Source organism: Physeter macrocephalus, chromosome 2 (genome assembly GCF_002837175.3).
Source record: "Physeter macrocephalus isolate SW-GA chromosome 2, ASM283717v5, whole genome shotgun sequence".
Classification (NCBI taxonomy): domain Eukaryota; kingdom Metazoa; phylum Chordata; class Mammalia; order Artiodactyla; family Physeteridae; genus Physeter; species Physeter macrocephalus.
Genome location: NC_041215.1, coordinates 59,619,841 through 59,632,173, shown reverse-complemented (window position 1 = coordinate 59,632,173; position 12,333 = coordinate 59,619,841). Strand labels below are relative to the sequence as shown.

At 35.2% G+C, this 12,333-nt stretch overlaps 1 protein-coding gene and 2 long non-coding RNA genes across 5 annotated transcripts in view; 1 reads left to right on the top strand and 2 right to left on the bottom strand.

The window, feature by feature from the left end:
- The first annotated feature begins 2 nt into the window (after positions 1-2).
- On the top strand, positions 3-2,808 carry LOC114484078 (uncharacterized). The gene is made up of 2 exons (XR_003676586.2): positions 3-421; positions 1,784-2,808. It is a non-coding gene; the product is annotated as an uncharacterized lncRNA (long non-coding RNA).
- Positions 2,186-8,732, bottom strand: LOC114484079 (uncharacterized). Of its 2 annotated transcripts, XR_008618550.1 has the most exons (3): positions 8,458-8,732; positions 6,968-7,080; positions 2,186-5,668 (listed from the first exon to the last, which is right to left on the bottom strand). It is a non-coding gene; the product is annotated as an uncharacterized lncRNA (long non-coding RNA). The 2 variants fall into 2 exon arrangements; XR_003676587.2 differs by having other exon boundaries at positions 6,968-8,732.
- Positions 8,733-9,421: 689 nt separating this feature from the next.
- The window catches only part of FMNL2 (formin like 2), a 316,947-nt gene continuing 314,035 nt past the window's right edge, over positions 9,422-12,333 (bottom strand). Inside the window, exon 27 of one of the 2 annotated variants that reach the window (XM_024122302.3) lies at positions 9,422-11,095. In XM_024122302.3, coding sequence (XP_023978070.1) covers positions 10,986-11,095 — 110 coding nt within the window. In that variant the 3' untranslated portion in view covers positions 9,422-10,985. The remainder of the gene's footprint in view (positions 11,096-12,333) is intronic. The other variant, XM_024122303.3, reaches the window with a different exon arrangement.

Below are 12,333 nucleotides of genomic sequence, written 5' to 3'. Positions count from 1 at the left end.
AAGATACACCTAACCTTAGTGATGAAGGCACACTTAATTTAGTGATGCTCTTTTAGTGGTATTTTACCCTATCAGAATGTCATCTTTCCCATAGGAAAGACCAACTTCATCTCATGAATCTTGGGAATGTTTTAAATTCCGTGAGGTTATCGATTCAGATTCCACCACTCTAGGAACACATACATACTCTGTTATATGTGGGTATTCTTAAATATTACCTATATAGGGACTTTTTTCTAATGGAATGGTTTCTTTATCAAAATGCTGACATTGTTTTTTATTTAAACAGGACTCTCCAGAGTCAGATGCTGAACGGGAGAAGGATAAAAAAGAAAAAGACCGGGAAAGCGAAAAAGACAGAACTAGACAAAGATCAGAGTCAAAACACAAATCACCTAAGAAAAAGACTGGAAAGGATTCTGTAAGTATTTAGAATTCTTTCATCTCTGCATTTTCAAAGTACAAAAATGTCAGCTACTTTTCACACAGTTTTCTAACGTATGTGATCATGAATGACCCAATTTAAGCATCCTAGATTTTATATTCCTTAAAAAAATAACATGGCATTCTGTAACAGTTGTTTAACCCACTAAGAAAGGATGTATTCTTCTGCTTTGTACATTCTCACAAAGAAATACCAATGGACATTGTCTACCTAATTTAAGAATATAAACTTTAAGAGATTCAAATCAGGTTTTCCCTCCACCATGTCCACAGTTGTCATTGTTAACTAAATCCAGTTTCAAAAGGTAGCTTTCCAGCAGCTTTTAATCATTGGGAGGGAAGAGGTGAGGGCAAGTAGATAGGAGGATACTATAAGCCAAATCTAATGTTTTATTATCAAATTACATAATTAGTCTTCAGTTTCCCCTGTATGTGTGTTTGTGTATGTATGCCAGAGCACAGTAACACAAGCCTTCTTCACCTTGCCATTCGTTCCACAAATGCTGTGGGCTTAGCAAGTATAATGCCTCTGAGTTACCAATTGAGAGTTTAAATTGTGTAGATAAGCCCTGGTCTCCCTCTGGATATTCTCATTCAGTGGGAATAGGGTGGAGGGTTTTTTTTGTTCTTGTTTTGTTTTTAAAGCTGCACTGGTGAGTCTGATGCACATCCTTGGTGAGGAATGATTATTTTCTCTATACTTACTTAGCAACTTAATAGTTTCTTCTTCACAGTAGGTTAAATGAAACCCCTGAAGGGGGAAGGAAGATAGGTGAAAAATCTACTTTTGAAAAGTTGCTTCTCACAGTTGTTTTGGTTTTTTTGTTTTAAATTTTTTCCAGCCAAACTATTGTCCTCATAAATCTGGAATGTTTGTTTACCTGGGCACAATAGTATGCTTAAAGCATAATACTTTTCTGTAATATAAAACACTTATAGGACAACCTAGAATCGGAAAAAATAGCAAGGAATATAATACTTAGGAAATGAACACCCAGCTTCCATCAAATAGAAACAAGATGTTTCATACTCAGTTGTATAAGAGGAAGAAAAACTGGTACGTACTATTCCCCTGATCTACATATTAATGTAAACTGAAAGTAAACACCATATAAAAGTCTCATTCCAAGTTAAGTGTCTCCCCTAATGTAACCAAGGAGTACTTAGTCAACAACCCATTGGTAGGCTTTTAGGAAAGAGTTCAGTCTTCATACCCTATGATGCATTTGTTTTTGTGGAAGAGAATCCACACTAGATGTGGATTCTTTTTTCAAAGGTTCATTACTACTTAACCTTTTGAGTCCTGACACAAATATAATTGTATTCGTTGTCTTTTCAGGGTAATTGGGATACTTCTGGCAGTGAACTGAGTGAAGGGGAATTGGAAAAGCGTAGAAGGACCCTTTTGGAGCAACTGGATGATGATCAATAAATTATACCAAATATGTTTACAGTATGATTTAAAGTCTAATTCAGACCAGGGATTCTAAGTTCAATTGAAATAACACTGGGTTTTAATTATATCACAGAAAAAAAAAAGTGCATTTAAGTATTGTTATTGTGGACTTTATAAAAAGCAAAGGAAATTGAAAATAACTTGATTCTGTATCAAGAATCATATTTTCATACAGTCATAACTGTCTTTCTGTGACCCTTTCATAGGGCACTGCAGAATGGATTAAAGGTGGCAATTTACTGATAACTGCAGGTGTCTCTACTTTGTTCTAAAGTCTAAGTCATGAGGTGATTTGATTTACTTTATAGAAGTTGGATTTTGAAGATAATAATGAAAATTTTTTGATATCTAGTAGTACAAAAAAAGCACCAGCAACTGATAAAACTGCTTTTTTGTGCACTATCCAACTGGTTGAAGCTGATATGATCTTTTAAGGTGAACTGAGACATAGGTGTTCTTAATGGAAACCTGGTAGACCCTTAACTATAGTGGTGCTATTGAGCACTACTATAATAAAGCCACCATTATTTTTTATGAAACATCTAAATACATTTTAAAAAGGCTGTTGTGAGGGCATTATTTTGAGGTGATGTTTAAAAAGTTAACATCAAATCAAATTGTAAATTAGCTTAAATATATTGCCTTAAGGACCTACTAAAGAATGTGCCACCAAACTTTAAGTGATGGTTGCAATATCCTTGTCTAAAACAAATCAATGTTGACTTAAACGATTTCTTTAACAGTTTTTTTTTTTTAATCCGATCTTTCTCTTGCTTTTTTTCATTGAGGAAGTCTTTTACCTTCCCTCCTCACTGAGAAGTACTGACTTCGTGGTACACATTCTAAAGCATTTCTGATTTGAATATTTTTGTACATTTTTATCAATTATTAAATCTTCTCTTCTAGTGTGTACTAGTATTTATTTCTACTTAAACTGCTCAGCTCTAAAAAATTGTATGATCCTTTAAGGGTTACGATACTAAAATCCCTGAAATTTTGCTTTAGCTAATCCACATAGCTAAGTTACTTTCCTTTAATATTTAAGAATATTATAAATCAGTGCATTTGAGACCCCTGTATTTGTTTTTGATCTATGAATTTCCTACAGAATACTCTAAGAAAGGCAATGGTTTGAAGTTTAGAATACTCTTTACATGCTAACTTTTGAAGGTTGGTAATGTAATTTATACTATTTTCCTTCAGTGCAGGAGATTTTTTTAAGTAAATAAGTAAATTATAGCACATAATCTTTGGTATTATCTTAGGTATTTTTTTATTTTGGACACTTTGGGCAATCCTGTTTCAGGTTGGGATTCAGAAGAACAAAAAGTTTATTTTATTTTTCTTTCTTTCACCATCCTAATTTGAAAGTGGGACTGACCAGGATGACTCTTTTTCCATCCCTGCCCCCTTTGTTTCAATTAAATCTAGCATCCACTATTGAAAGGCTCAAGGCAGGTTGGTGGGGGGTGGGGGCGGGGCGGGGGTCCTGAACCTTTCTCGCTGCCAAGTCATTTTTCTGCTGTGAAATATGACATGACTTTGTAGAAAGTGAGAATGACTATCTATCTTTAGAAAATGTGAAGTAACCAATTGCTTGCTTGAGGTTAGTCTCCTATTGTATATTAGAACCAAAACATACGACTACTTTGGCAACAGGGACGTTGCCTAGACTTAATTTTCAGAGGTCCCTTCGTAATGATAGTTAATATTGCTAATCATGTCAGACACTTGACATGGAAGTCAGAGTAAAATATGCATATGATATTGGCAGAAATACTAGTGATGTTTCACAAGAGAATGTAGAATCTGTAAAACTTTTACTTCCATGAATGATGATTTTTTTAAGTACAACTTTAAAGTTTTGATTTTTCTATTTAAATAAAAAGCTATTGATGTGGTTTAGCATGTCCTCAAATTAGATTTCTTATTTCTTAGAGAGATACTGTCTTATCACAACCTCAGATCCCTACAAGACAATACAAATTCAAGTTTCCTTATAGTTAATCCATGAAAACTATTTGACCTAAAAGCAAAACTGATAAATTGTAACTCAAAATACAACATCCTTGTTATAAAACATGTAATTGAAGTGACTATAATCCTTTAGTGATCCCATCAAATGATACTTAGTTGCCAGAAAGATACTATGGCCTGAAGGTACAGTCAATGGGAAGATTTTTTTAAAACACAGTTGTGTGTGAATATTTTTAGTCCATTTGATTAGGTTTCTAAATCTTCAGTCTGGTAAAAGTTGAAATGTCTTGGAATATTGGTTAGAGTTGAACAGATATGTTCAAAATGTCTTCAAACAGGAAAGCATTGTTTATATTCAGATAAGGGGAATTTCTGCTTTTCAGTTAAGCCTCAGACTTTCAGGTAAATGTTAAGGGCTTATCTTCCCTCACTATCAATCATTAATGTTAATGAACTCTTGGATTAAATTCACTAATACATTTAATAATATCATGCTAATAGTCAAAATCCAGAACCCTTATTATTTGATGTTTTTATTCTTCCCAGTACATAATTCCTATGTGGGAAAATTGAATTTCTATGAAAATTAATGAAGTATAAAGAATTCTTTGCACCTTTCCCAACTGTATTTAAACAACGTAGTACTTCTAAATAAAAGCAATGGTCCCAACATTTTTTTTTTAACACAGTGACGGCATTTCATTATCATTATCCAAAGGAGCTTCAGCATAGAGATTATTCATGGTTTTCAACAATAAAAACACTTTTTATGCCTTGGGAGTAATACTTTTCATGCCCAGTAAATTTGAAAATGATCAAAGTATCACAGCTATTTCATCTTTTAATTTTTCCTAATTGGGCCCCATATTATACAGCTATAAAATGAAAGGGATTGGCCTAGAGTAAAGCAGTCTTAATTCAGTGTTAAGACTGTAAAACTTCTTGAAATATCTGTGTACATTTTTCTGGAAGGATGGTCCATAGTTTTCATTCAGTTACCAAAGGGCCTGCATCTTGTGTTAAGAAGCATTTGCCTAGATGATCCTGGTTTTCTTCGCATGTTAATGGTCAACTGAGTGCTGACTAGGCAGCCACTTTTATTTTTGCATCCAGAAAGGGGTAACTTCTTTATATAAGGATTGTCATTTAAAACTTGGATACTAAAAAAAACAAAAAACAAAAAAACTTGGATACTATTTAAGGGAGAGCTGTTTCTAATCAAAGAGTACCCAGGAAAGAGTAATGAATGCTTTTTTTAAGCGTTTATAGGGTATTTATAAGTATATTATGTAATTTAAATGTAAATTACAAAGCCAAAGAACTAAAGAAGCATTTCTGAAAGCAGAATGAGGCAAAGCACGTTAATTCCTTATACCCTAAGTCAGACTTTTTCTCTTCCCTTGGGGATTTCTCTCAATACTAGGTAGAATTTTCTTTTACATTTTCTAGGACTCATTTTACATAAAGGAAAAGCAAAATAACGTCATGAGTAATTTTCATTGAACTGTGTTCTAAATCTTACGCTATGGTTCTAGTAATGGCATATAGCAGTCTAATAATTCTTACCTTCCTTATTAATTTCTTACCTTGCTCTTAAGTTTTTCAATTGTTTTGATGTAAATGATGGTCAGATTCCTTGGGGGCAGGGATTTCTGTTTCACTCCCTGTTTTATCCTGTGAGTTAGAACAGTGCCTGGTACATACATAGTAGGCATTTACTGAGTGAATGTAAAATCTTAGTTGACAGATGTACTCCTCCAGCATCCATGGTACTCGTCATCTGTTAAAGGGCTTGAAAAAGCATCATTGCAATAAACCATACTAAACCCCAAACTAATTGAAGTACACTGAAGATAAGTTCTAGTGACAGTACCTCAATCTTAACTGTTACTTCAGAAATGTCCAAAAGCTTGTTATGTGAAAACATAAAACTTTCACGTGGTTTTTGAGTAGGAAAGGCAATCCCTTGTGATGATTTGAAACATACCTTCTTTCATATCATATTCATACTATTACATAGTAGTAGTTTAAAAGTAATAACTTTTGAGGAGCTAACATTTAGCTAGATAAGAGTTGATCTAAAGGCCCTAATGGACAAAAAAACAAAATTCCTATTTACGTTCTGAGAACTAATCATTTCAGGCTATTTTTTTTTTTTTTTTTTTTTTTTTGCGGTACGCGGGCCTCCCTCTGCTGTGGCCTCTCCCGTTGCGGAGCACAGGCTCCGGACGCGCAGGCCCAGCGGCCATGGCTCACGGGCCCAGCCGCTCCACGGCATGTGGGATCTTCCCAGACCGGGGCGCGAACCCGGTTCCCCTGCATCGGCAGGCGGACGCGCAACCACTGCGCCACCAGGGAAGCCCCTCAGGCTATTTTTGACAAAGGGGTGAATAATGGTGACAGGGCATGCACTTCAGTGTTCTTGGAGCTAACTTACAGGTGAGGGGAGAAGTGAGCAGATTTTGCTTCAGTTACCCACACACTCCACCCTAGCCCTCCAGACGTTCTTGGTTTCTCTCTACCTGGCTTAAGTTCCTTAACTGCAGATTTTCTGTGCTTTTTGAACTTGCTATATAAAAACTGCTCTTATGATTCAATATGATCTCGTTCAAGGCCATCTCATTGTTAGTGACTGGTAATTGACTATTAATTTGATGGTAATTTGTCCTAGGTTTAAGGTTGATGTTTGCATTTCACGGGAACTGGCTAACCCCGCTCCAGTTTTCATTCAGACTATGAAAGTGGCTGCCTAATCTCACATCAGATTCAAACTAACCCATTTCTTGATGCCCTTCTTTTATGCTGTTCTTTGGGGGTATCTAAATGTGATATTTAGAAATATCTTTTTTTTTTTTTGTCCTGCCTGCAAACTTTTTTGGTAGGTGTTGATCTCTTGCCTACCTCTGCAACTAAACTGAAGACTTGTTCTGAAAGGTGAGTAATAGGGGGAACAAGGTTTCTACTTTGTGTTTGTAATTACCAGATTTTCTCTTATGTTCATATATTGTTCTGATGTAAAGAACATCAATTACATAAAAGTAGACCTTTTGTAAATAAATATAATTTATTAGAAAAAATGGCATCTCTTACTAAGTTGGATTTGTGTCAGCTTTTTCCTTTAAGCACTGTCATATGCAGCAGTTCTGTGCTGTAAGATGATAGATGCCCACATTCTGTTTTCTCAGTGTAATATTTGCTTTTCTCTATAAAAAGATCAAAAAAAAGTTTGTCAACCTTCGTTCACACATTTGTTTCTTCAAGTTTTTTCTTAGAAATAGATGGGGTATTAGTTTTAGAAAAAATGGAAGATTAATCCTTTGGTATGAAATGGGCTGATAGTATATTCACCTGTGCACACATTTCTGATAAAAACAACTATATTAGGGCTAAGAATTTCATTATCGAATTTAAAATTAATAGATGTGAATTATAAAGCTAATATTATGAAAGTATTACAGTGTAAAATTAGGTAATTCTACAAAATCCAATACATTGAACCAACGAAGTCAGTGATGGATATCAAGTTCCGTCATCTACTGAGCACTGCTGAGTCAGCAGGGTCACCGGACATTCATTGCGGTGTCATTGCAGTGACTTTTAGTGGGTTAAGATTTATATTTTTAGTCACAAAGATTGGGAGAGGGGAAACAAATGGGCTTCACTCTGAGTCATTAGGAAATATCTTTTAAAATGGGTGCTGGGAATTCCCTGGCTGCCCAGTGGTTAGGACTCCATGCTTTTCACTGCAGCGGGCCTGGGTTCATAAAACAATCCCTGGTGGGGGAACTAAGATCCCACGAGCCACACGACGCAACCCCAAAAAAAAAAAAAAACAACGGGTGGTCTACTGATAAAAGTCCAAACCCAACCATATCCACTTCGTTTGACCTTTCTATAGTTTGGGTTTGAAACATTCTGAATTTGTAGCATATTAAAGATCTTACTTCCTTTACCATGAGGCACTTCTGGTACAAAAACAATTTTTGCAGTCTTACTAACTGCAGAATTTAACTTTTTTCCCTTCTTATAAAATAAAGCTTCAACTATAAGTCTACCTTGGGGATATCACAATAAAGCGAATCACTCAAAATATTTGGTTTTCTTGTGCATAAAAGTTATGTTTACACTGTACTGTAGTCTATAGTCTATTACATGTACAATAGCATTATGTCTAAAAAACAATTACATGCCTTAAGGAATACTTTATTGCTTAAAAATGCTAACCATCATCTGATAACACAGGGTTGCCACAAACCGTCAATTTATTTTTTAAAAAAAATTATCTGCGAACGCCATAAAACAAGGTATGCCTGTACATTGTATAACTGTGGTGCAGTGGAAAGAGCACCGAATTGGGAACAAAGACCTAATGCAACAATAATTCCTTAAAAGACTGATTTACGCTCCTCTAAATAAGTTGTTTTTAACCAGTTGGACAGTCCTAAATTACAAATTTCTTTGCTTCCCTAAAAAAATACTAAATGAATACACTAAGAAGAATATACTAAACTCTTCTGATAACTTGGAGTTATTACAAATACCAGTATGTGTGTGCAGTGGATCACACGGCTTGTATTTACCTTGCCAGCCAATGTGGTCAGATGCTTGGTACTTCTGTGCAGTCCACGTGTAGCCTCTGTATATGAAACATCCTCATTACAACAAATGTGGAGAGATGCAATATCTCACCAAAAAAGAGTGCTATTTCTCTGGAAGTAATAAATTCATAACTAGGATTTTGGAGATACTAAATCTCAACACTAAAATACTCAATACTATCAAATAAAATCTGTTTGGTTCCTATGTTCCATACAGCAAGTGATCCAGAGTTTGTAGAGGGAGGGGTTTTTCTTAAAATTTACCAAGTATGTTTAGATTATGAATTCAAGCAGCAAGACATACCTGTTTGTTTCTAGAAGATAAGAGTGTACATAAAACCCCCTAAAATATAACATTGAAAGACTGCAGCATATTACAGGATAGTAGTGTAAATAGTTTATTTGCTCATATGCCATGAAAAGACCAGAAAAGTAACATGAACTGCTTTTATAAAACATTTCTAATATTGCTAAGAAGCAGGCCCATTAACAGACAAACAAAAGAGCATGCCAACATTATTGTCTATTTGTAGATTAATAAATAGGCAATTATTTTAACATGTTCATCAGTATTGAGCTTTGGAAATTAGCTGCTTTGTGGTGAAGGACCACCTATTTGTGTTATATCTTATGGTCAAATTGCTTTTTTCATCAAAATGAATGTTGAGTCAGACAAAATCTTGGCATGTTCTTTTTTAACGTACACATTATGAAAATGTGCTAGCAGGTGGCAGTTTAAAGTAACCTTTCTGTAAATATGCTAAAGTGAAAATGTAGTAACTGATCCCTAAACTGTCCTTGTAGTTAAATATATATTAAAAACAAAACCTATAAGTTAAAATAACATTCAGATTGTACGTACACATTATAAAAATGTGCTAGCAGGTATCAGTTTAAAGTAATCTTTCTGTAAATAGATATGCTAAAGTGAAATGTAATAACTGATCCCTAAACTGTCCTTGTAGTTAAATATATATTAAAAAAGAAAACCCTATAAGTTAAAATAACATTCAGATTGTATAGCATAGGCTGATGCATTTTTAAACAATATTTACAATATTACCCAGAGGCTTAGGTGGGAATTAAAGAGAAGTGTAAAAACCATAAAAAACTGCACCAATCTTATTATAGCAAAATATCTGTACATTTAAAAAGATATATAACTACACATTATCCATGGGAAATGGGACCTTCACCAGAGTTCACATAAGCACAACAAAATAAGAAATTCAGTGGTTAAATACTATACAATAAACTTTACAATTAATATATTGATGTCATGTACCAAAAGGTAAGCCAGAAGCAGAATGTATATTATGAAAAGTACAAATTAGCTTCAGTCCAGTTTTTTACTTTGGAATGGATCAAGTGCCCTGCCAGAGAGGAAGGAAAAATAGCAGTGGCTTTGTTGGCCATTTAGTCCCATTACATATCACTTAATACTGATGTATTTCAGAAATTTAATTGCAATTCCCCATAAAGTAATCTTGGAAATGCAAGAATTTTTAGCTTTGATATATATATGATGCCAAATATATCTTCTCCAGTCTACAAAAAGAAGGGGGGTGGGAAACCCTGCCGATTGTCAGGATAATAAGGCCAGGATTCTAACACTACTCTGCTAGCAGAAGTAATCTTAAATGCTTGTTGATAGAGCTAGTGAACCTCTCCCTAGCTAGCAAGGCACTGATTTCTATTCTCAGGATTGACCCAAAATGGTCCTCAGAAATCCTAATACTGATTACTGAGATGTTAATTTTAGTGCTAATTAATAAACATTTGCATTATCTTTTAAAAGCTGCCTCTAGCTGAAGAACACAGTACTGCAAATAAAGTCTTATACAACATCTGTGTGCCATCATATCGTCGCATTCATACCAATGAATGTCTCTCATAGGGCATCGTACCCCAGCACAGAAGCAGAATGTGAAACAAGAGTTGACTGATTCTGTGCCACTGCAATTACATCATGTTTGTACTTTGCTGGGGCTTGGTTATGGACAGAAGGAGTTTATCGTGTGACTTTTTCCTTCTTCCACGTTGCAAGCCCTTAAAAATACCAAGTTGATGGGTATGGCTGAAACACAAAATTAACTCCTTAAAAGACAGCTCAGCAAAGGAAGCCCACAGTAGATGCATCCATGTTATTTACAACTTATCAGGAAACCAGGGTGGGCCATCATGGGACAATCAACAATGGCAGGTAATGAATGTAATATGAATTTTACATTTTGGTTAAAAATTGAATAACACACTGGTGTAAAAAGATACCTAATCAAATCAAATCCTATTGCTTTGATTAATCTGAGCAGGTACTTCCACTTTTAGGCACTTGTTAACAAAGGTTGAAAGGAGAGCCCATCATTTTAAAATTCCTATGTGTTTGCTAAATCTGAGCCCTTAGGATATTTTCATCTATGTTCAAGGCTGCAGTTAAATGATAGCACATAAAGTTCACATGGTCAGTTTCATTCACACACACCCTCTATTCATACAGGCAGGTCTCAGGTTCACATGGTTATTTCGGCACCGTTAACAGAACGCAAGTTCTGATCATCAAAGCGCCGCCTGACACTTCTCCTCACCGCATCGGCTCGTCTGTATGGTTGGTTTCTAAGATCTGTGAAGAGGAGAGCACCAATAAGAAGTGCAACCTTTAATATCATGTTTCTAAGCAAGACAAAGGCCAGCTGGCAGCCAATCAAAGCAGCTTGTGTAGAAGAGTCAGCTAATGGGCCCTTCAAACTCATTGAGAATCTGAGCCAAAAACATGTACTTTGCCCTCAATATTTACAGTCAAACAAAACAGCATGTAATACTGGTGTGATTCTGGGCTCTTTTAGAAAACTATATGAGAGACTGCTTCTGTCACTGGCCAGAGAGTCTAACTGAAGAAGTCTTATTTTGAAATGTTTCTTCCATTGGAAATAGCTAATTGCTTAGTAGTTATTTTTCTTTCCAGAAACCTGAATACCAACAACAACTGCAATGAATTTTAAACTGCAAAACTAATAAAACAGACTGCCCTGTCCTGTCTTATCTGAAATTTTTATCAAGGAAGGAACTTATGCTTAGTTTGCAGACACAGCTTCTATTATTTTTATTCCATTAAAATTAGCTGAAGTCAGATTTTTATTTTGCAAATTAGAAACATAATACTCAACCACTGAATAAAAGTAATCACTAGATCAAAATAACACTCCATTCCTGAACATTCTTTGCTGCCACCCAAGATTTTTTGTTTTTCATTAGAAGGGCAAGGTGGTATGGGCCCTCCGGATTCTCCAATTTGTACAGCCAATGAACAGCAGGATGCCTAACTGACGACAACACAAAATGCCTTGTTGAATGAATGAATCAACCACTGAACATCAGTTCAAGCAGGCATTGTTCTAGAGGGATGAAGTGAGATGAACAGGATGAATTTTAGTATATGTAAGCACTCTTAGTGTGAAAGCATGCTTTCTTGATGAATAAGGCAGGTAGCCTAGCCAGCAGGTAGCCTCCATTTAATGGAGTCAGGACATGGTGAAAAGAAAAATAAAGCAGGCTTCATACTTTTTCCCCTTGTTCTGTTTAATTAGTTGTATTTCTCTTTCATTAACTTAGTATTGTTGATCTCTGTTTAGAAACAGTCTTACCTTTAGAAAGGGAAACACAAATAACAAAACAGATTTAATCTTTTTAATCCCTTCACCTACTCAGATTGAAAATGGATGGGCCATACCTGGTCCACAGAATGTTTGGCCCCCGACTTAAATTTTTAAATATGGTTTCCTGCTATTTAAATTGGTGATTAACATAAAAGCCAAGGTTTCTGGCTTCTCTTGGAAAACTGGAGCATCTTGCAATACTGGG